General features: G+C 32.6%; 1 protein-coding gene across 1 annotated transcript in view; it reads left to right on the top strand.

Annotated features, from left to right (window-relative positions):
* The window catches only part of LOC107439313 (uncharacterized), a 117,545-nt gene that overhangs the window by 63,328 nt on the left and 31,678 nt on the right, over nucleotides 1–22,539 (top strand). The window contains exon 8 of the mRNA XM_087168475.1: nucleotides 20,082–20,154. Within this exon, the coding sequence (XP_087024601.1) occupies nucleotides 20,082–20,154 (73 nt within the window). The remainder of the gene's footprint in view (nucleotides 1–20,081; nucleotides 20,155–22,539) is intronic.

The raw sequence follows: 22,539 nt of genomic DNA, 5'->3' as shown, positions 1-22,539 counted from the left end.
TCTTCTAACTATTGATTTTTAGACTACAAAAACTATATCTGATTGCGCTTTGAACGTTCAGAATCTCATCGCTCAGAATTATTATTTTTCTAGAGACTACGAAAACTATATCTAATTGCGCTTAATAATAATAAGGAGAAAAAAATGATGATAAAAAATATAAATTTTTTCTAGAGACTACAAAAACTATGTCTAATTCTGCTTTAAACATTCAGAATCTTATTATTATTTTTCTAGAGACTATAAAACCAGTGTCTGATTGCGCTTTAAACATTCAAAATCTTATTTTATTATTTTTCTAGAGACAATAAAAACAATCTGATTGCGCTTTGAATATTCAGAATCTTTTTAATAGTACCTGCCATTAACAAAAACGAAAAGAATCCCATTAATTGTTTCTAGTGACGATAAAAACTATATCTGATTGCTCTTAGAACGTTCAGAATTTTATAAATATTACCAAAAAACTACATCCGAATGATGACTGAAATTACATATTAAGAATCATTTTTGCCAAATCAAGCAACATTTAACCCCAAAAGAGACGGATACATAGAAATATTGTTGTTTAACAGGAGCGCGAGTTCTTCAGAACCTCGAAAGTTAGATAGATACATTCGGGTAAAGCAACTTCCAGGGGCAGATGGGAAGAGAAGACCTATAAATGGGGGGAGGTCCCATTAAAAAAGGCGGCCGTCAGCGATATCTTTTGAGAATGATGGATGCGAGTAAAGGAGGTCGCTTCATTAGGGAGGACCCTCATTATCCAGAGGCCTGCCAATTACGATGCACACTCTTTTCAATTTTACTCTCCCCTCCCCTAACCCCTTCATAGTTGGGTCACTGGTGCTACTACCACCTATTATTTGGCATAGGAAGGACGATATTTAAATGCTACAAAATATATTATTCTTGGAAAAACTTTTGGTCTTATTACTCTATTATCTTTATGGGAACATGATTGTATCGGAAACTTTTATGCATCAAGTACATTTTGCATCAAAAATGGTTGCATATTTATACCTAGAATTGAAATGCATTTTACAGTCGTATGCATCAAAAATAGTTGCATATTTTTACCAGGCATTGCTAAATTTTGTAGAACAATGTAAAGGGAGTACGAGGAAGAAAAAACAAAATTTATTATTTGATAATTCAGGGGTCTGTTCGGACCGAATTTACTACCGTTTAGCGGTACCTTCACAAATTTAATTTTAGGAAAAACGGTAGTTTCACAAATTTAATTTTAGGAAAAACGGTAGTTTCGCAAAATACTTTTTCTTAAAATTTAATTTTTGTATTCCTTAAGAAATGATAAATCCATTTTCTTGCCATATTTTTGTGTTGGATTTTTAAATATAATTTTTAATTTTTCACAAGTTATGTCTAAATTTTCACAAAATAGGTACCTCTCAGAAAAACCTAGACAGACCCTATTTTAACCGTTAAACTCTAGCAAAAGAAAAGAAACATACGGGTTATTTTGCAGCGCTAATCTCAGATCAGCAACTGCCGAATTGATATTTGACGTGTTATAAGGACTATTTTCATTTGTGTAAAGCTATCGCTAGTTTTTTTTTTTTTTTTTTTTTTTTTCGAAATTACAATTGATTCGCAAGTTATAGCAATTTAAGTGTTGTTGTTTTTTTCATTCTTTTCCCTTTAAACAATGATTATTTATCCATTGTTGTAGGAAAATTAATCCCTCTCGAGATCTTTATATTATAAGCTCAGGCTTGCGTTGATATTTAAAAGACCGAAAGTAAAAAATATAAGGTATAACTTAGATGTTGCCAGACATAAATCTTAATATATTTTTTAGACTTTTAAAAATATATGTGTAAAAATAATATTGAATATATATGTGAAAAACTTGATTCAAGAGAGAAAATAAAATCCTCTTTTATAATCTTATAAATCTTGTTAACTAGTAAAAGTAGTTCCCATTCTTCTTATTGCTTCATTACTACGTGTGTTCATAAGTTAAAATATTTATTTTAAACTGTAGTTTATTTATGTATTTTTAAAATTTAGATAAACTCTTATTTCGTTACAATTTACATCTCAACAAAATGCTCTTATTGCATGAACTTATTTCAAGACGCATATATTTTGTTAACAAAATATTTTTTTAAAGAAAATATCGACTATCGAGGGAAAAAAAAATAAGTAAGAAATAATTACTGGGGTTGGTGAACGGAGTCTCCTTTACTAATTAAACATTGCTGTAGACGATGTTTCATTTATTTTCTGCGTAAAATAAAGTTTAAAATACTTAATTATTTTAAGAAAATAGTCTGAAAAACTTAAGATGTTCCAAAATACCATTATCGCAAACAACTAAAAAAAAAAAAAAAATAATTAAAAAATTAATTATCCGCCCCCGGATAATCGAAAGAAAATATTTATTTAACATTTTTACGTAGTCATGTGTAAAGCAATGTCTGAGAAAAAAAAATACATATTTTATGTTTCAGTTTTTTATGTTTCGTATCCATGTTGTATTTTCAGCGTCCACTTAAAACCAGTGATTGACAGGTATTTCGTGACTTACAAGACAACGTTGTTCGATTCGGAAAATTCTATTTTACACTTACACCCCTCAAGATTTCTTTTTCCTCCCTTGTAATTGACGAATTGAAACATGTCCTTTTTGAAAATGAAAACGAAATGAAAAATATATCTATATCTATATATATATTATTTATATAAAACTGCTTCTTTCGAAGCCTCGGGGAGAGAAACATGAGCCTTATAAAATTCGGCCGCTGTCCGAGATTGAATGGGGGGTGGGGAATGAATTGCACCAGGTGCCTCTACAATTTCATAACCGAACTTTCGAACTTGTTCGTCCTGAATTTTAGGATTAAAGTTTTCTTTTGTTTATGTTTCTTTTTTCCCTTTCTTTTTATGGCACTACCCCCTCCCCCCTCGATTCCAAAGGGGATTTTTTAAAATTTTCTCAGTAAAAGTAAGGGAATAGATATTCCATAGTACAGGGTTGCCACAGGCGACTAAAATGCAACTATTTTCAGGGTATCTGCGCAACTGGAAACTCATGAATTTCAGTATTGAACAAAATTTGTCATGATAGAGCGAATTATCTTTTAAACTTCTGTGATTTCAAAATTTTTGTTATTTTTTTTATTTTATCAATTTAAAATTCTAGCTGAAGCAAGCCAGTCATTGACGAATTTTTTTTATTCTGAAATGAGAACAGAAAAATCAGGAATATTTCTTTCTAATTCTGCAGAAAAAAAGAAAAAAATATTTGCTTCTGTATTTTTTTCAGCTATTTTATTGCTTCAACTCCTTCTTTACTCTGTTTTTTAAATTTAAAATCTATAAATATGAAGATGCAGAGTATAACAGTTTTAGTTATACCTATCATTTCAATGAATGTCATTATAATGCTTTTTTAAATTTATTGTTGTGTTTTTGTCGGAGAAAATAGTAACTTCGTTAAGTCATGAAAAATTCTTGGAATTAGTCATGGATATGAAAATCTAAAATATAGCAGATACCCTGTATTTTCGGCATGAGGCAACTGTAGCAACTATTTTCAGGAAAACATAATTTCTAGGGACTATTGGGATACTTTTCTTTTCTCCTAGCGATGTTTTTATTAGCATAAATTGGGATGAAAACCTGCGACCCTCGAGAGCTTCTGAGCTCACTGAATTTTTTTTCTTCTTCTTAAAAAATAAAAAAATGTTGAAAATTTTGAATTACAAATTTGATTCATCACTTTTTTAATTCGTTTAATTATTAAAAGGACTTAATATGATAATTACTTTATATGAATGTAGTTCTATGTAAAACTATTAATATGTATTAATCTTTCTATAATGTTTTTAATGTTAAAGTGCATGTTTATATATAAATATGTATAATTTTGTCAAGAATAAATAAAAAATATTAAATAGTTAACTTTTTTTGCATATTTAATAAAATTATTCTATCATAAAAAAATATTTTGAGCTTTGGATTGTGTGCGCAGATACTTAATGTTTTTATCTTACTATGGTGATTAGGACAAGGATAAAGAGGGGTAGTAGGAGAAATGTTAATGATTGGATTGTAATTAAAATTGCATTACTTTCAAATTCTTTTGTATTAAATGGCAAAAGAAAAAAAGAAAGTTTAAATTTGAACTAAAAGTGCGGGGAAAGGAAATGGTGGGCTGGATTTTTTTGAATTTGCAGATTTCAAGAGTTCTAACCACGGAGGGAAAGCGCAGCAAAGTTTTATAAAATGTATAGAAACATATGTTTTAATTTTTAAAAAAAGTTATTCTACCATTTATTTGAATTTAAGGCTACAGTGGACAACCAAAATCGTGAAAATCACTCGAAAAATCGATTTTCTAATTTTGATCATTTTATATTAATTAAATGATGTAAAAAGGAATATTAATTATTAAAATCATAACAATTTGTAAAACATTTGACAATATTAGTGTTATTTTGCTTTTTTATTACAAAAACTTGTTTTTGTCTGTGTTTTGTGCAGTGTTTCTCAAAACAAAAATTTTGCGTTCTGAGAACTGGAAATTGAAATAGTTCCATGCTTTGTAATTTTGATGACTATTCCATGAAATGTTTTTGGCACACTCTCTAGATCAATAAAAAAAAACTTATAGCGAAAAAATTTCAAGGCAAGGTGTCACAACATATTTTATAGTCATTTCAATGTTCCAAAACGTTCATAAAGGGGCGACTTTCATGCAAGCTCAAATTTAAGTCGTTAAGTTTTTCGAAAATATCAACTAAATAGCTCTGCTACCCTATTTTTTTTTTTTTTTTTTTTTTTTTTTTTTTTTTTTTGATGGAACTTGCTTTTTCTTCTCTGTATGGAAATTAGTAGAAAAATGTATAAATTTTTTCCCTACGATTTGAAGAGAAATGTAAATAGAGTTGAAATTAACAAATAATCTTTGAACAACATTTAGAACATTAGAAGTAAACATTTAGAGCAAGAAGGTTATTTAAACTTCAAAATAAATCGACAATTTAATTTAATTTTGCATGAAATATGTATCAACTTATTATTTTTTTATGTTCTCTATCTAAATATGAACAATCTTTGCAAGTTACAGCATTGTAACATTATTTTTTAAGAAAAACTTATTAAGAGTTCACTGTAACCTTAATTCTGAAATTAAGTAACAACAGTATAAGTCAAACTAAAGCAAAATACTAGGGGTGGGTGTGGGGAGTGTTGCGACTTTCTTAAATAAGCGACTTTCTGGCGACTTACTACGACATATCTTGTGTTGCGACTTTCTTACATAATAATAAGGGGTGATTTTCTTATTTTTGCTGATAAGGGGAGAATTATTGCAAAAATCATGCTTACGCAATAGTTGAACAACCCTTAAACATTTTCAAACCAAATATTATCAAACCGATTTTCAAAGCTGAAAAATATCTCTTTAAAAAAATCTATTTACAGCCGAAATATTTATATTCTAAATAAAGAACGATTCTGGAAACCTTTCCCATTCTATCAAATCAAATTATTTAAAGCTTGTGTACAATTACAATTTCTTACATTATTTATAATTGCTAAATATGTTATGTCCCATCCGAATCAGGGCATAGCATCGTCCACCTCCCTACTCCATGGAAAGTGGACAAGAGAGATGACCCTTTGTGGCCATCTGTTTGACCATGGGATACTGCTACCTGTCAATCATTGGGTGAAATTTTCACCATCTAATATATTTCTCTCTTTTTTTTTCTTCCCTTCCTCCTACCCTGCATCTGCTGCATCTCCCCCCTGCATGAATTGGTCTTCTCTCCTTCTATTGGATATCGAAGAGTGTAGGTATTGAATTAATGTAAATTTTGTTTTATTTAATTATGTGTTTTAAATGTTGATTTTATTGAATTGTATGTTTTTAAGTTAGATTTTTAATGAATTATGTATTTTTAAAACAAGGGTAGCAAGTTTTTTCCTCAGTGAGAGGAAAAAAAAGCCCCGGAAGAAAAAGGGTTTCTTTCAACCCGAGATGGAAAAATGGAGGAAAATCTTTTTCAATAAGAAATATCAAATCTTAAAATTAAAGTATTTATTTTTACAAACAATTTATAATTGTCGTCCGGTTCAAATAGTTACAGAATTAACTTCTAACACTTTTTAATCATCATAATAATTTATAGATTTTTTATAAATACTACATAAAACTAAAACAGTATAAAGAGTTTTTTTTAAGCTGACTTTTTAAACTTTTTAACTTTCTAGTACTATATTAAATTAACTTTTAAGTGGAGGCTTTTTCTTTAAATGGATGGTTGACTGAATGTAAACAATAACAAGCTTCCTAAAACAGGAAGAAATTCAGAAAACTTCCGGTGTATCCCTCCGCCTATGTTATGCTTACGAGGCGATGTGTGAACAGGCTTACTATTCTACTAAGTTTTATTATTGTAATTTGTGATTAAATTTGCGCTTAATTCTACCATTCATAAGAGTTTCCTTTAATATATAAATTCTAACTGGTTGTGAGCCTAAAATAAATTTCAGAAAATTAATATCAAAACACAAATAAAGTGTAAGATTATATAACCGTCATTGAACAGCCGACCCGATTCTGGGTTTACGACTACCAATGTTCCAACTCTGTATCCTTGTAATTTTGATCCAAATCCAGAAGACAAGGGAACTCCTGGATCAGTACCCCCAAAAGTACCCGACAGATTTAACTTTATCAGTCACCATTTACTACATAAAATAAATTTCGGCCGGCGGGAATCGAATCCGCGACCTCTTGGACATGGGCCCAATGCCCTACCAACTTGGCTATTCCGGCCCCCAAGTGTAAGGTGTTTTTTTTATAACCGCCATTGAACAGCCAACCCAATTTTTGAGTTTACGACTTCTAATGTTCAACTCCGTAGCCTTGTCATTTTGAACCCAATCCAGAAGGCAAGGGAACTCCTGGAACAACTATTGGGAGAAATTTTGCCTTCGTGGAGGACTTTTTGACGAAACTAACCCGCATTTTCGGTACATGGAGAGGAAGACCACGAGAACCTCCCAAGGTTAGCCTGACGGCAAAGGGACTCTAACCCTTGATTCGTCTACCACTGAGGATATTTCACATCAGCACTGTGGTCGGTGCCAGTCGGATGCGGATTTGTATCGACCAGCCACTGCTGGGATTCGAACCTGGTTCACCTCATTAGAAGGCAAGCGCTCTATCACTGCTCAAGTGTAAGGTTTGACATGTTTTCAATGTTATTTGACTTATTTGTGTTAAATATCACCGTTAGTTATTTTTTGCGTTGCTTCTTGCAGGGCACAGCATGCTTATGGACTGTTCCTCATTCTTATGTTGTTTATTTCGTTGAAATTTAAATTTTAAACGCGTTATATTGTAAACAACACTACAAGTATAATAATATTTGATGGCGTCCTTTTTTTTTCAAATTAAGGGTAAAAATCTATTGAAAGTAGTAACCCGGAAGTCTTACGACGAATTTTAGCCCGTGGCGCCATCTGTGCTTAGCTTTACACAGTCAGCTATCCCTACTTAAAATTGCATTGGTTATTTTTTATTTCTTCCATTTTGTCCAGTTTCTTTACAATTTTCTCACTTTAGGGGCCGGGATAGCCTGGTTGGTAGGGTACCGGGCCCGTGTCCAAGAGGTCGTGGGTTCGATCCCCGCCGGCCGAAGACTCCCCGTGCAGTAAATGTTGACTCATGCACTTTAAATCTATCGGGGTCACGAAGTCCTCCAAGTTCCCCTAACAAATCAATACCTCTTGGGGTACTGATTCAGGAGCTCCCTTGTCTTCTGAATTTGGATCAAAATTACAAGGATAGAGAGTTGAACATTGGTAGTCGTAAACTCAGAATATTGGATCGGCTGTTCAACGTCGGTTATAAAATAAAATAACATTTTCCCACTTTCTTCCAGTGCTTTGGAAGAAATGGATTTCCTATGGATGAAATCGCAATTTTTGTTAGCATCGTAGATTTTTACGGACTAAACATTTTTGATGTTCCTTTTTATCGAATTATAACTTTTTTAGCAAAGATTTTTATTGAATTATATGTTTTTATTGAGTATTTTTATTGCATACTTTTATTGTCAATTTTTCAATAACGCAATTACTTTTGTTATTAACTGAAGCATTAGTAATATATATGTTACTGTTATAATTCCAAAGTGTAAATAATTCAGTTATGTCATAGAATAACTAGGTATTTCATGAAATAACTAGAAAAGTTAGTTAAAGTATATAATAGACGAAAAATTTCATACTTTTCCTAGTTATGCTTTGAAATAACTCATGACAGACCTTTAAAGTAAAAGATAAATAATTTCAAAGTTATTTTATAATTTAATTGATCTTAAATAACTAAGCTCTTCTGAAAAATGCATTTGATCCCTATTGCGGATAATTTATTATTGTTCTTATTAACCCTTTCTTGCGGCGCTTAGTATGATGAAGCCCGCCATTCTGGTCGTCCTGTTATACCAGCCGTACGCAAAAGGTTAATACAGGTAACTACGTCTAAAAGCCACGGAATGAAGCTTACATACACACGTCATTGCAAAGCAGCTATAAACTGTTTAAAGAACTTTATAGTGCCGCTTTTCATTCTTTAACGATAAAGCAATCGTTATTCTATAAAATATCTAGTTAAGTCGTAGAATTCAATAATATTATGTACTTCAACTGACTTGTCTAGTTATATCATGAAATACCTAGTTATTCTATAAAATAACGGATTTCACACTTTGGTGGTAACATATATAACAGTAACTTCTGCTATCATTTTTTTGGCTAACAATATTTTCCTTTTTTTTCATGATTTTGCTATTCATCGGTATCTGCTCGCTGCTTTCTTATGATACATCTCGAAATCCTTTAGGGAGTAAGTATTCATTTCAATCATAATTTATTAACCTATACACTATCCGGCCAAAAGTATCCGGGCATCTGGTTGAAGCGTAATGGTGTCGGGGTGTTTCTCGTTTTTCGGCAAGAATCCGTTAGTTCCAGTGGTTGGAAACATGAACTCTGAGGAGTATGTGGACAATCCTGCACTCCCAACTCTATGGCAATATTTCGGAAAAGGCCCATTTCTCTTGCTGCAGACATGGTTTGACGAAATGGGTGCTCAAAACCTGGACTGGCCTTCTCAGAGCCCCGATCTAAATCACCTTTGGGACGAATTAGAGCTCAGATTACGTAACCAACCAAATCGACCCTCCTCACTGCAAGCACTCACTTCAGCTGTGATGGAAGTCACAGGGTGCGTAGCAGTTTTAAAAAGTGCTTAAAGGTGCTTATTTTTGATTTACGTTTTTAAAAAGCCTTTAAAGGTGCTTTTTTATTCGGGGTTTGTAAAAAGTGCTTGATTTTCTATCTTTTAAAAGAGAGATTTTTTTTTCTTTGCCGTTGCGATTGTCGTTTTAAATTGCAAGAAATGCACGATTTTCTCAATTTTCTCTGCAGTATTTATCAGAAACTAGCTATGTAAAGTTTTTGAAAACGATTAAAATTTCATTCATTTTATGTTTATAAATTAAGAGCTTTAAAGGATGGAAAAAAATAATTTTTATTACTGCACAGATCCTAATTATGATTTTTTTTTTGGAGAGTAATTAAAAATATTTTTCGAGTGCTTTAAAAGTACTTGAAAGGTGCTTATTTTTTGTTGAAAAATCTGGCTACGCACCCTGAGCCAATTCCTATGGCCACCTATGGAAAACTGGTGGAAGGTTTTCCCAGGCGTGTGAAGGCTGACATCGATGTTAAAGGGGGTGCCTCAGGGCGCTCTAAGTTCGTATCACGTGGTGTCCAGACACTTTTGGCCAGATAGTGTAGCTATTTCTAAACCATTTAACCGTAACTTTTTGTGAAACAGGCCCACGTTATTATATGCAGTCAAACCCCGCTAAAATGAACCTTCAAGGGATCGAAATTTCGGTTCACTATAACCGTTCCTCAAACAATTTTAACTAATGGCTTCGAACTCCTTTTTATTATACATTATTTCAATAAATGACTATTAAAATGAAATACAGAAATGACTGAAAAATAATATGTAGTAACAAAAAATGTGTTAACTTGCTGTTATTTTTTTTTATTACTCTTCGTCTTGTGTACAAAAAAAAAATTAGTCATCTTTAGCTGATGCGAGGAAAAATTTGTCCATGCACCTGCCTGGGTTGGCCTTTGTTTAGAGATGGAAAAGTGAGATAAAAGAAGCGAACAAAAAAAAAATGCTTATCACTACATTCCACTCTATAGATGGCTTTAAAAATCTCTGTAAGTATTTATTTTAAAGTAGACATTTCAAAATTATTTTAAAAAATGTAGAAAAAAAATCAGTCGCAGACAGAAAAAAGTTCATAATATCCAATTTCCTCACTTTTTTGGTTCACTATATCCACAAAAAATATTATTATACGTGTATAGCAAGGCACGGGCCCGAACATTTCGTTCACTATATCCGGGAGTTCACTATAGCGGGGTTTGACTGTATTTAAAATCAGCCTAATATCCCACTTTGGATACTCTTGATCTTCTTGGAGTGAGCAATTCATGCACAGATAGAGGGTGTCCCAGGATTATTGGGACAAACTTTTAAGGGGTGGTGGGGGACATCGCGAGGATTTAGAATTGCATAGCTACGCATGGTTGGACACGTCATGGGAAAGTTGTATGACAGGTACAAGGAGCAAAGAAACTTGAGATCATCTGAAATATTTATTGGTCATGTGAAAACGTCACAAAAGATGATCAAAGTTTCCACTATTGCTAACGGTGCATGCATTACACAGTCGCACCGTAGATTGGCGGATACGCTCAAATACACCTGGATTTTGTTGGATATCCACAGCAGCGAAACACTTTTCTGTGCATCCCAAAGAAAGAAATTCATGCTGCTTAAATCAGGAGAGCAAGGTGGCCAGGAAAAAGCTCCACCACACCCTACTCATTTTGTGAACAACCCCACCTGGCGGCTAACAAAGACGTTTAAGACCACGGGGTGCTATGCAAATATGAATCCTTGTGTTGCCCCTTACCTCACCTTAAAGTTAATCCCAATAATCCTGGTACACCCTGCACAACGACGGATCATTTAAACATAGTTATATATTGCAGTTTGTAACTACATGGTTTTTTTTCTTGCGATCCTCTATGCGTGTACTTTTTCTACTTCATTTTTGACAATGATTTTAAAAATGTATGTGAAGATTGGGCATTACGGAACACTCTGTTTTTCATCGAAAAGCATACCCGAAAGCACTCACTATAATAAGGTTGAGTTTTTGAATAGTTGATTTGTGTTATTCACGTTTAACAGGATTGAAGTTACTGTTGTATGTAAGGAATCATTATTGTGATAAACTTACTCCATTTTTCTTCCTGTATTTTGAGACACTTCTTGAATTAAATAAATTAAATGAAAACTTTAATTAATTTTCAAAAAAATATCGAGAAATCATTGCTGTACATTGTTGGAATTTTGGGCATAAATTAAATTTCATTTCAATAGTCCAAAAATTATTTCCAACCCAGTCACATCAGCTCATCTGGATGTCCTGGAATCTTGTTTTATTCATATAAAAGATGATTCCCTTGTTAACGACATTAGTTCTTCACACAACCGCTCCATTGAACGTGATAATGCATTTTACCCTGATTTGCCCCTCTTGGCCATTCTTGTTCTGTATTTCTTTCATCCTTTCTCTCTCTCAGCTACTGGAGTTTTTCAAGTTTTGTTTCTTACCTTTATTTTTTTCATTTTTCGTTTGCATCTTCGCTTTTTATATTTTAAATCGCAGGTGTATCTTCTCATTCACGTCTGACAAGTCTTGAAAATGGGCGCCTATTTTTGAGCGCTTGACTGTCATTTCCAATTTTTATATTTTTGAAGCGATTGAAGTTGTTTTGTTCTCGATGTGAAAATTGCTCTCTATCAAATTGCGACTCAACAATTTTATGTACTCCATATTCTCGTTCTACATGGTTGTTTTACAACTTATTGTTAGCTCGACAGAAAGAATCGAGAGCTAGAAGCAACTTTTTAATTTCAATTTTTTCAAATGTCTCATAAAAAATTCTGTATCAGGATCTTTTTTTTCACAGTTTAAAAATTAAATCTGTGTTTCAAAACAAAAATGACTTTCTTTCAGTAATAGTTCCTTTCTTTTCCCCCTTATGTAATATTGTTTACTGGATGTTTGATTCTGTTTTTTTCAGTAAAAACTTGCTTATGGAATAATTTATACGCTTTACAGAACAGTTAATGTCTCAGACGATTTATTTTCATTTCTCAAAAAGAAATTATACGTGCAGCCGTTATACGAAAGACTAGTCGTGATTAGTGTTGGAAACATGCACTGAGTTGATTGGTTGACGCTTAAGTGACGTCTTTACGTTGTTCCTCGCTGGTGAAGTTGCGTTTTACCCAGCATTCATTAAATCTGAACGAGTCAGGGGACCTTTTCACTTCACTTCTCCCTTAAACACCATTAGTTTGTTGTCATTATGCACTGCTGATTGTTCTCGCTGCTCAAATCGTCTTCTTTTTTCATCCCGTTCATGCTTTATTTTGATAAACCAAAAGAGATATTTATATTTTTTTTCCCCTTTGATTCTCCCCAAGCTCTTTGCCTTTTCTTCTTTTTTTTTCCCTTGAAAAGGGAAAAATGCCACCTCTGGGGTACATTTTATCATCATTTCCAAATAGAGGTGGGTGGGTTTGTCTCGTCTACCATTTGAATGGAAGTGAAGCGAGTATCCTCCATGATTAATATGCATGGCTACATGGAACTTGTGGCAGCACTCTACTTTAGTCTCGAACAATGCATTTTTCTTTTTTGTGAATATCTTTTCTAGTATTAGGTGAGTAAAAAATGGCAACAGTGAGTGTAGGGTGAATTTTTTTTTACTCTAAAGTATACTTTTTTTTCTTCAGATTCGTAAGTGATTTTCACGTTATAGCGGGTGTGATATCCATTTTCGCGTTTGCTTATGATGAAAAAAAATTATAATAAAAAAAAAAATTTAAAAATCGTCCCTATCTTTTGACATTTTTTAAATTTGAAATATGATCTGTAATTTTTCGGATGTCTGTGTAATATTTATTTGGGAACTTGTGGAATATAAACTGTTATAGTGTTAGATATAACTATTAGTACTTTTTTTTTTACCCTATTTTATTTCTTCTTTATTTCCTTACAAACTCTCACGTTTACTTTTTTTCAAATTTCAGTCAGTGTAAATTTGGTACTACCGGAATTTGAATTTTATCCTATATGCATGAAAGGTCTCAATAGAAAAAAAAAATAATATTCAATTTTCAGCCTAAAATCAAGTAACAATGCAAGAAAATCATAATAAAAAACTTTCTTGTTTATGGTTACATCTGTTGCGTCCCCTAGTCTGAAAAAGATCATATAATTTTACCTAATTACATTAGAGAAGAGATTTTTCGTACATACAATGAAAAATAACCTATAACCATGCACGATGAAAAATAAAGTTTACATGATTATAATATTAATAATTGCTGTTTATACCGAGTTTCCATCATAGCTTAATCTTTCCAAATTTCAAATTGTAAAATATAAAATATTTAAAAAAAATAAAAATATTTGCAAAAATAACATTAAAAAAATATAATATTTTTTAAAAAATAATTTAAAAATCTATTCCTACTTAGGTCAACAATGAAAAATTTAGTTACTTTTTATTAAGTAATTTAAATTTTTTCTCCCATATAAAACTAAAATTAATTAATTAAATTTAATTAATGAATTAATATTTGAAAAAAACTGTATTAACATTAAGAGTCATTCACTACAAGTTCAAATACATTTTAACACGCGTCAATCAAATACATCATATTACGCGTTAATAAAATACTTTTTATTAACGCGTAATCGTTAATAAAAAGTATTTTATTAGCGATTAATAAATTTATACCAGATATAGGGAGAGTGTGAAATAATAATATTGAATAAAAAAAAAGAGTTGAATAAAGAAAAATTTAAAATGTAACTCTTACAACGGTTTGTTTAAGTAAAGATAATTGCTCTTTATTTCCCTTCGCATTTTATTTATATAGATCAAAGTGGTGTGGTTGTTTCACCAATCTCTAGAATTGAACTAAGTTGCTGTCAAACTGTGTGTTTTGGAAACCACCTTGCTCTATAACTATAAATTTTTTTTAATTTTTTTTAAATGGCATTTTTACATACATAGTGTTTCATTTTGACATGAATTATTCGAGAGTTGCATTTTAGCATGTATTATTTTTAGAGAGTTGCATTTGGACAAGTTGCATTTCGATATGCATTTTGACATGCATTATGCTTAGATTTAATTTTTGAAATCGATTGTTCGTAGTTATATCGTGACTTGCATTATTCGTAGAGAGTTGCATTTTCACATTCCGTTTTATTCTGATATGCATTCTTTCCTGTTTTGCGAACCAATTTTTTCTTGCTATATGTAGGGAAGCCGTGGTGGCTCAGGGGATAGGGAGTTGGCCTTCCAATGAAATGAACAGGGTTTGAATCTCACCGATGGCTGGTCGAAACGAACTCCGCACTCGACTCGCACCAACCACAGTGCTGACATAAAAATCCTCAGTGGTAGATGGATCATGGACTGAAGTTCCTTTGCAGTCAGGCTAACCGTGCGAGGTTTTCGTATTCTTCCTTCCCATGTAGCGCAAATGCGGGTTAATTCCATCAAGAAGCCCTCCACGAAGGCAAATTTCTCCCGATACTTGATCCAGGAGTTTCCTTGTCTTCTGAATTGGGTTTAAAATTACAAGGCAACGGAGTTGAACATAAGCAGCCGTAAACCCAAAAATTGGGTTGGCTGTTCAACGACGATTATAAAATAATATATAATTAGGAAAACGGATTAAATAATCTACCAAATTGAGCAATTTATGGAAGAGACGCACTGTTAACGTAGAAACGTTTTTACTCAAAAAATATTTAAGCTTATAAACTCTTAAAATTAGAACCACTAGAAAGCTTTATGCTCTCTTTATCCACAAAAATATTTAAGCTTATAAACTCTTAAAATTACTACCACTAGAAAGCTTTATGCTCTCTTTATCCACAAAAATATTTAAGCTTATAAACTCTTAAAATTACAACCACTAGAAAGCTTTATGCTCTCTTTATCCACTCCCATAAGATACAGACCGACCGCTCAATCCTGAAAAGAAAATGTAAACAATGCAGGATTGCAAACAAACTGTTCATTTATATCAGCAGTATAAAAGAAGAGTATCCAAGCAGAGGTGGCGATAGCGCTTCCCCCTCCCTTTCGCGGGTGAAGGGACGCGTAATCGAGCGTAGGTGGGGTTCGCTAAGGTCTTATGAAAAATTTCATGCTTCGGCTATTCGCAAATAGCTTTCTGAACCCCTGTGGAACGTCCGACACGTGGACTCGAATGAGCCGGCCAACCCCCCATCCCTACCTTTACCGATTACTTACTTCTCCCGGAAAACGATATATAGATGTCTACTGCTTTCCCTTTTTCTCACTCCAGAAAAAGGGCGGCGAGGTCCTATTTTATGGATTAAAGAGATCTTCTTCATCCATCACAATGAAAACGCATAGAGAAGAAGGGAGTTATATTCGCACACATACCCCACTAGAAAACGCACCACCTCATCCATCAAATATTCGAGTGTCTCCACTATGAATCATTTGATTAACTATTCGCCGCATATCAAATACACCGTCCACACCACTCAAAAGAAAGAAGGAAAAAAAAAATTCTCCCAACCAGCAGCTTTTAAAAGGGAGGGAAGAAAATTATATTCCATAGAGCATATCTATGTGTGACGAAGACAAATTCTCCAGAGCTGAAATTCTCCCGTGGAAAAAGGAAAAATAGGGTGCTTTTCTTCCCCGATTCGGGAGAAGGTAAATGTTGAGTTCTCTAAAAATGAAGGTTGACACGTCCTCTTGATTTGAATGTCCATACGCTTTCCATTGATATTAATATTCCTATTTGAGTACATTCGAAGACTGATGTGATGTCCAGTAGTCATTCGTGGTGATTTTGGAATTTCTGTACGTATTTTGTACATATTTTGTCGTATTTGTCAGAAGTAAGCGGAAATGAAATCGTAGTGGAGAAATAATCCGTGTTTGCAAATGTCCAGTTTTGGATATTCTTTCTTCGGATATTTCTATTTCGTCCGTTCAGTTGTAAGACATTCTCAACAACTTGTCCGCTGAAATGATACCCGATAAAACTTAGGGTTATTTAAAAAGTGCTTAAAGGTGCTTATTTTAGTTTTTTAAAAGCCCTTAAATGTGCTTTTTCCATGAGGTGTTTTTAAAAAGTGCTTAATTTTCGTTTTCGAAAATGAGATTTTTTTTTTTCCTTTATCAGGTCGATTTTCACTGTGTATTATGCAAACGCGTGGTTTTCACATTGTTCTATTCAACGTTTTCACACTTCATTCAACTACAATCCATTTCGGCGTACCGTCGGTCCATGACGTATGAAAGCGCTAATCATTTTACAGGTTTGATGAAATACTTACGAGTCCGCATGTACGTCTTCTGAGCTGCGTTCGATGAGATTCTTACACTCTCATGTGCAACTCAGCTGCATTTTACAAGACATTCTCAATTTCAGGCTGCCTTTTCCACTCTCTGAAATCGAACCAAAAGATCTCTCGGTCTTTTATGGTGGCTAATATAATCGTGGAAAAAGAGTTATTTGTCAGATCATGATCATGTAAAGTCTTTTAAAATTATTTTGAATTTTTTTAATGCATATAGTGCTTAGAAATATTTTTGAGTGCTTAAAAAGTAGTTTAAAGGTGCTTATTTTTTTGCTGAGAGATTTGACTAAGCACCCTGTCTAGACTCTGGAAAGTACGGATCCTTCAGACCTTAGACATTTTAAATTTCCGAATCATTTTTTTTTTTCCAAAGCGAGACCCTATTTAAAATTATATAAATTTCCCATTTATATTCTTCGGTGATTGCTCTCTGAACTGTAATAATCGTAATTGTTTCAAATCTGTTCTCACATGTTCTGATTTTTGCTTTAGCATTAATCTTTCTGTTTATATTTTTTTAGTAGCTAGAATTTAAAGTCAAAATTGTTTCTACTCAGATTTGCTGGCACCATATTTTTTTTCCACGATGGAGAATTGCGCTTCCCACAGGACGCGCCATAACTTTTTTTTCCACATCCATTCAACAATTTTATGTTCTATAGTGTACCCAAGTAATAATTCTTGATGGTCCCATCAAAAAATTTTGATGGTTTATGTTTCCAGTGAGACTTATGATGGTCCAACATCATTTGATGGTCACCATCATCCAACATTTTCCATTTTGTGTTCATGATTTTTGATATGCCAACAAACTTCCATCATTCCATGATGAAAAATGCTACTTTAATACTATGATGGTTAACCATCAAGAGAAGTTTGATTCTCATGGACCAACAGTCTCTGATGATCCGTGATTTTCCATGATGGTTCCAACTATATATTTTCATGATGGTTTAATGGGACGTCTTGTTGGTTCTCAGAAATATACAATCAAAACATCAAATTGTTTTTTTATGTTGGATCATTGAGATGATGGTTGTTCATAATCATTCAAACAATTGATTTCTAAAAAACTATGATGGAAATTTGTGATGGTTCAGCAAGAACAAACCATCAAAGCAAGTAGCTATTTTTATATTGGACCATCATAAATCAGTCCGAATTCCTATATTGAGGTGATGGTTACTTATATTGCTTACCATGAAAAAATGTAATGGTTCATGACGAAATTATGGATGATTACCATTAAGATTATGTTGGTCCATCAATGGAAAACCATCAACAATTTTGACTCTTGCATAAGCGGAATCTCAGAGTGTATAAATTTATTGAAGCAATGTAATAAAAAATACTTTTAGTCAGCTTCGAAATTCATTTGTCATTTCCAGATTTTCAATCAATATTTTACTGGATCACTAGAGTTGCGATATTATGACGATTAAATTTAGGTACAGACGATTACAGTCTAGTTCAACCTTGCTCCAGAAAATCGTTAAATACAAAAATCTGGCAATAAAATTGAATTCGCCCAGAAAATTTGTTTCATTACTCGTTTTCAAATCTTAAATTTAATAATAATTCTAAATAAAGTCTAAAATGAAAACGATTATGATTAATCATCTAAAAATCGTTTTCATTTTAAATATTTATAGTAATATATCTTTAAAGTTGATTTAATGATCCTGTTGATGTTGCTCACTATTCTCAACTTGAGATATAACCTACCATGCAGCCGTTTCAAGTGTTCTGTAACTTTTCTATAGATTTTAAGATATGATTTTATAGATCTTAAGTTTCCATAAATACTTATTCTATAAGTTAAAGCCAAAGAAAACACGTGAAGATGTTTTCATAAGATGGTTCTATAATGCCGTCACAAACTGCTTCGAGATGTCTCTTCTACAACGAGTTTCGTTTTGCAATTTTATCCGTAGATTGAGTGCACCCATGTAGTGCTGTAAGAGAAAAATCGATTGTTCCAAATTAAGCAGGTAGAATTGTGGCTTTAAGGTGGTCGGCAACCTGAAGCATAAACAACTTCCATACGAGTTCGTACTCGATCGAATCGAAGTGAAGATGATTCTCATATACATTAAGGACCATCTGTCGGGCCAGAAATATGCAAAGCACACAAACCTTCCCCGAGCCACGGCAGCTTGTGCAAGGGCCGATATATTAAAACAAAAGGATTTCCTTCGCCGATATTCCCCTTTTCAGATATCTATATCGAATAAGATAGATATTACTTTAAATTTATTAAACGGTTTCGGCATTTCGTCGCGTTTACACGTCGATTGTTGGACGACTTCGCGTCGAGTCTCTCTCTCTTCGCGAAAGTGTCGACAGCTGCTACCATCCTAAGCTTGGAACATGCAGATTCGTTTCAATCCCTCCGGTTCGCATCTATTTATTCTTCTGCAGATCGATTGGCGACGTTTTGACTTTCTAAAGAGTCAAGATGGAAAATTTTCTACTCAAATGGTGGTTGAGGAAGGGTGGAAGAAAGTTATCACCCCCCTCCCCTCTGACAGAAAGCCGGATTTCTATTGTTATTTTACATATTGCACGCCAAGACGTGCCTCTTTTCATAGCTTTCCCCTATAAGTATTCCCTTTTATTTCTCTTTTCCCTCCTCTTCACTGCGTTATATTTCTTAAAACAAAGGGTTATTCTAAAGATACGACATTCAATAAAATGACTTGTTTACGCTTCACTTGATCTCGCTTCAATACACGTCGTTCATGTTTTTTTTTTCTTCTTCCCCGTCCTCTTGTTTGTGAAGAAAGGGATATTACAGTATTTTGTTTTTATTTTTGCTTTCTTGTTTTTAGTATGTTTACCCTGGTAATCGTTGGTTGTCTAATAGATTTCTTAAAGTTACTTTAAATAATTATCTCCGCCACCAATAAACGGTTTATCCACTTACCGTTTCGAACGAGCTGAATGTATGCCTGGGAATTGTATATTCACGTCGTTCATGTTTTTTCACGTCCTCTTGATTTCGGAAGAAAGGGACATTACACTATTTTGTGTCAGTTTTATTTTTGTTTTCACGTGTTTTGTGTGTTACCCTACTAATCGTCGGTTCTATAAAAGGTTTCCAAAAGTTACTTTAGATAATTATCTCCGCCACCAATAAACGGTTTATCCACTTACCGTTCCGAGCGAGCTGAATGTATGCCTGGGATTTTATTCACGTCGTTCATATTTTTTTCCTCGTCCTCTTCTTTCTGAAGAACGGGACATTATAGTATTTTGTTTTTATTTTTGCTTTCTTGTTTTTAGTATGTTTGCCCTGGTTACCTATTTGACCCCCTCCCCCCCCCGTTGGTTGTCTAATAGATTTTTAAAAGTTATTTAAATAATTATCATTTTTTGAGGCCGGCCTTGCTGGTCGTTTATGGCGTCCAATGTTCAATAGTTTTTTTTAAATATTTATTATCTGAAATTTCGAATAAATAAATCTTTATGCTATGTTGATTTTTCTTATTTCTTTTTTAGGGTTACACACCACTTCATTTAGCTGCTATGTTTGGCCACGAAGAAATAATGGAAGTCCTTATAAATACCTATGGTAAGACAGGATTCATTATTATCATTCTCTTGTTTCTTTACTTTTCACATGCAGATAATAATTTAAAAAAAAAAAAAAAAAAAAAAAAAAAAAAAAACTTTTTTTTTTTTCGTCTTGTAAAGTAATCATAAGCCATAAAAAGATACAGAATTAAATGTAAACTGAAAAATAGTGAATAGTGTATTGAAAAATTAGTAAATACGATGTATATTCCGTTTCTCTTGGCTTTTTTCTATGAATTTAGAATGTTTATTAATAATAGTAAGTTAATCGAAGAGTAGTCGTATACAACAATATATGTTATAGTCCAAAATTAGGAAATTTTGTTATCGTCACGCAGTAACATTTTTAAATGTGACCACTTTTAAAAATATATGGTCACCTTTTCAAAAATTGAAAGTTAATTATTAAGCTAACTTTCAGTCGAACGATTAAATTTTTTAATTTTCCTCTAATACCTTGATTTAAATCAAATTCTCTTAACACAATTTAATTTTAAATATTTTTTAGTGACATAAGACTAAAAGTACAGTACACTCTGATATCTCGAAAACCTTATTATGTTAAAAAAATATTTTTCTCCTTGGTATTATATAACCACCTCATTTTAATTTGAATTCCTATGTCGAAGAGTTTTTTTTTTCCTTAAAACTTTGTTTTGTCGAATTTTTTTAGAAATAGAAACTATAACTATTTTATTTTATAACCGTCGTTGAACCCAATCCAGAAGACAAGGGAACTCCTAAATCAAGTAGTGGGAGAAATGTGCCATCATGTAGGACTTTTTTTGATGGAACTTACCCGCATTTGCGTTGCATGGAGACGGACACCACGAAAACGTACCACGGTTAGCTTGACGGCAAGGGGACTCTGACCCATGATCCATCTGCCACTGAGGATATTTTCCGTCAGCACTGTGGTTGGTGTAAACCGGATGCAGAGTTCGTATCGACCCATTGGAAGGCGAACACTCTATCCCCTGAGTCATCGCGGCTCAACTTGAACTTCTGTGCTTATAAACAATACGTAAACATAAAATAAGCAATATAAACAATAGAACAAAGTAAATAGAATACAATAAATACAATAGAAAAAATAAACAATAGAACAAAAAAAAAACAATATTAACAACAGAATACAAGAGAACAAAATAAATAGAATACAATAGAACAAATAAACAATAGAACACAAAAAATATTAACAATGGAACAAAATAAATAGATTGCAATAAATATAATAGAACAAAATAAATGGAATACAATAAATACAATAGAACAAATAAACAAAAGAGCAGGAAAAAAAACAATATTAACAATAGAACAAAAAACAAACAATATTATAAATACAAATGAGCTCGATGAGAAATGATCAAATTGACGTACGAATAATGCACACAAAAAAAATTTTCAGCTTAAAAACTTTGATTTTAAATTGTGAAGAAAGCTATTCTCATTTCCAAATTAATACCGTACTAGTTTTTTATGGAAATTTTTTCCATGGATGGAAAGGTTGGAGACATACCTGTTTCTGATGTGAAGCTGGTTCTTTTTCTGTCATAAAATCTAAATGACCTTTTTTAACCGATACATTTATAAGAACTGGAGCAGCGTTTGCTAGAACTTATCACTCTCCTCCTTGCAAAAACGCCAATAAAATAACGTTGACGCAGCACCACTGTTTTTATGACAGCCATCTCTGATCGAGGATATTTCGTCGAATAAAATAGTTTCAGTTCTTTTTTCTTTTTTTCTTTTTTTTTTTTTTTTTGTGATTTTAGCGTGTATACTAAGTTAAAGATTTGTCTTGGTATTGTTCTGTTTAACGTAATTTTCTTGTACCTCCATTATTTTGCATCTCTGGCCAAGCCATAAAAATCTCGTATTGATATCTTAAATATATATGGTATAAAGCTGCTCCATAACTGATTTAAAAAAATAATAATAATAACCTGCTCCCTAATTGTTCCTAAAATTTATTTTTCATGTCCCACCCCTGTAAATGCAATTATATGATTACTTTTTAAAATAATTAAGATCGTGTTTTTTTCTTCTTAAAATGTAAGAATTGTCAAGGTTTTAAATTTTTGTTTTGATTAATGAGTGGGAACCTCGTTACTAAACACCCTGTATGCCAAGATATTTAAAACAGGAAGAAAAAAAAAATGAAAACACCGACTTAATCGTAACATGCCTTTCGGATTTTTATCGAAAATAAAGTAACAAACCTTTCCTACGCTTTAAAAACATCCTTATATGCTTACATTTTCTGTCATTTGTCCGTAGATGGCATCGTTTGGCTCTGCCTTGGCGCGACTGTTTCCTTTTCAAAGATAATCTTTGTTAGAAGCAGAGTCAAAAAGAAAAATAATAATAATAATAAAATAAA

Source organism: Parasteatoda tepidariorum, chromosome 7 (assembly GCF_982258835.1).
Source record: "Parasteatoda tepidariorum strain Cologne lab strain chromosome 7, Ptep-v5.0, whole genome shotgun sequence".
In the NCBI taxonomy this organism is placed as follows: Eukaryota; Metazoa; Arthropoda; class Arachnida; order Araneae; family Theridiidae; genus Parasteatoda; species Parasteatoda tepidariorum.
The sequence above is the reverse complement of the archived record's forward strand: the minus strand, read 5'-3'. Positions and strand labels throughout refer to the sequence as shown.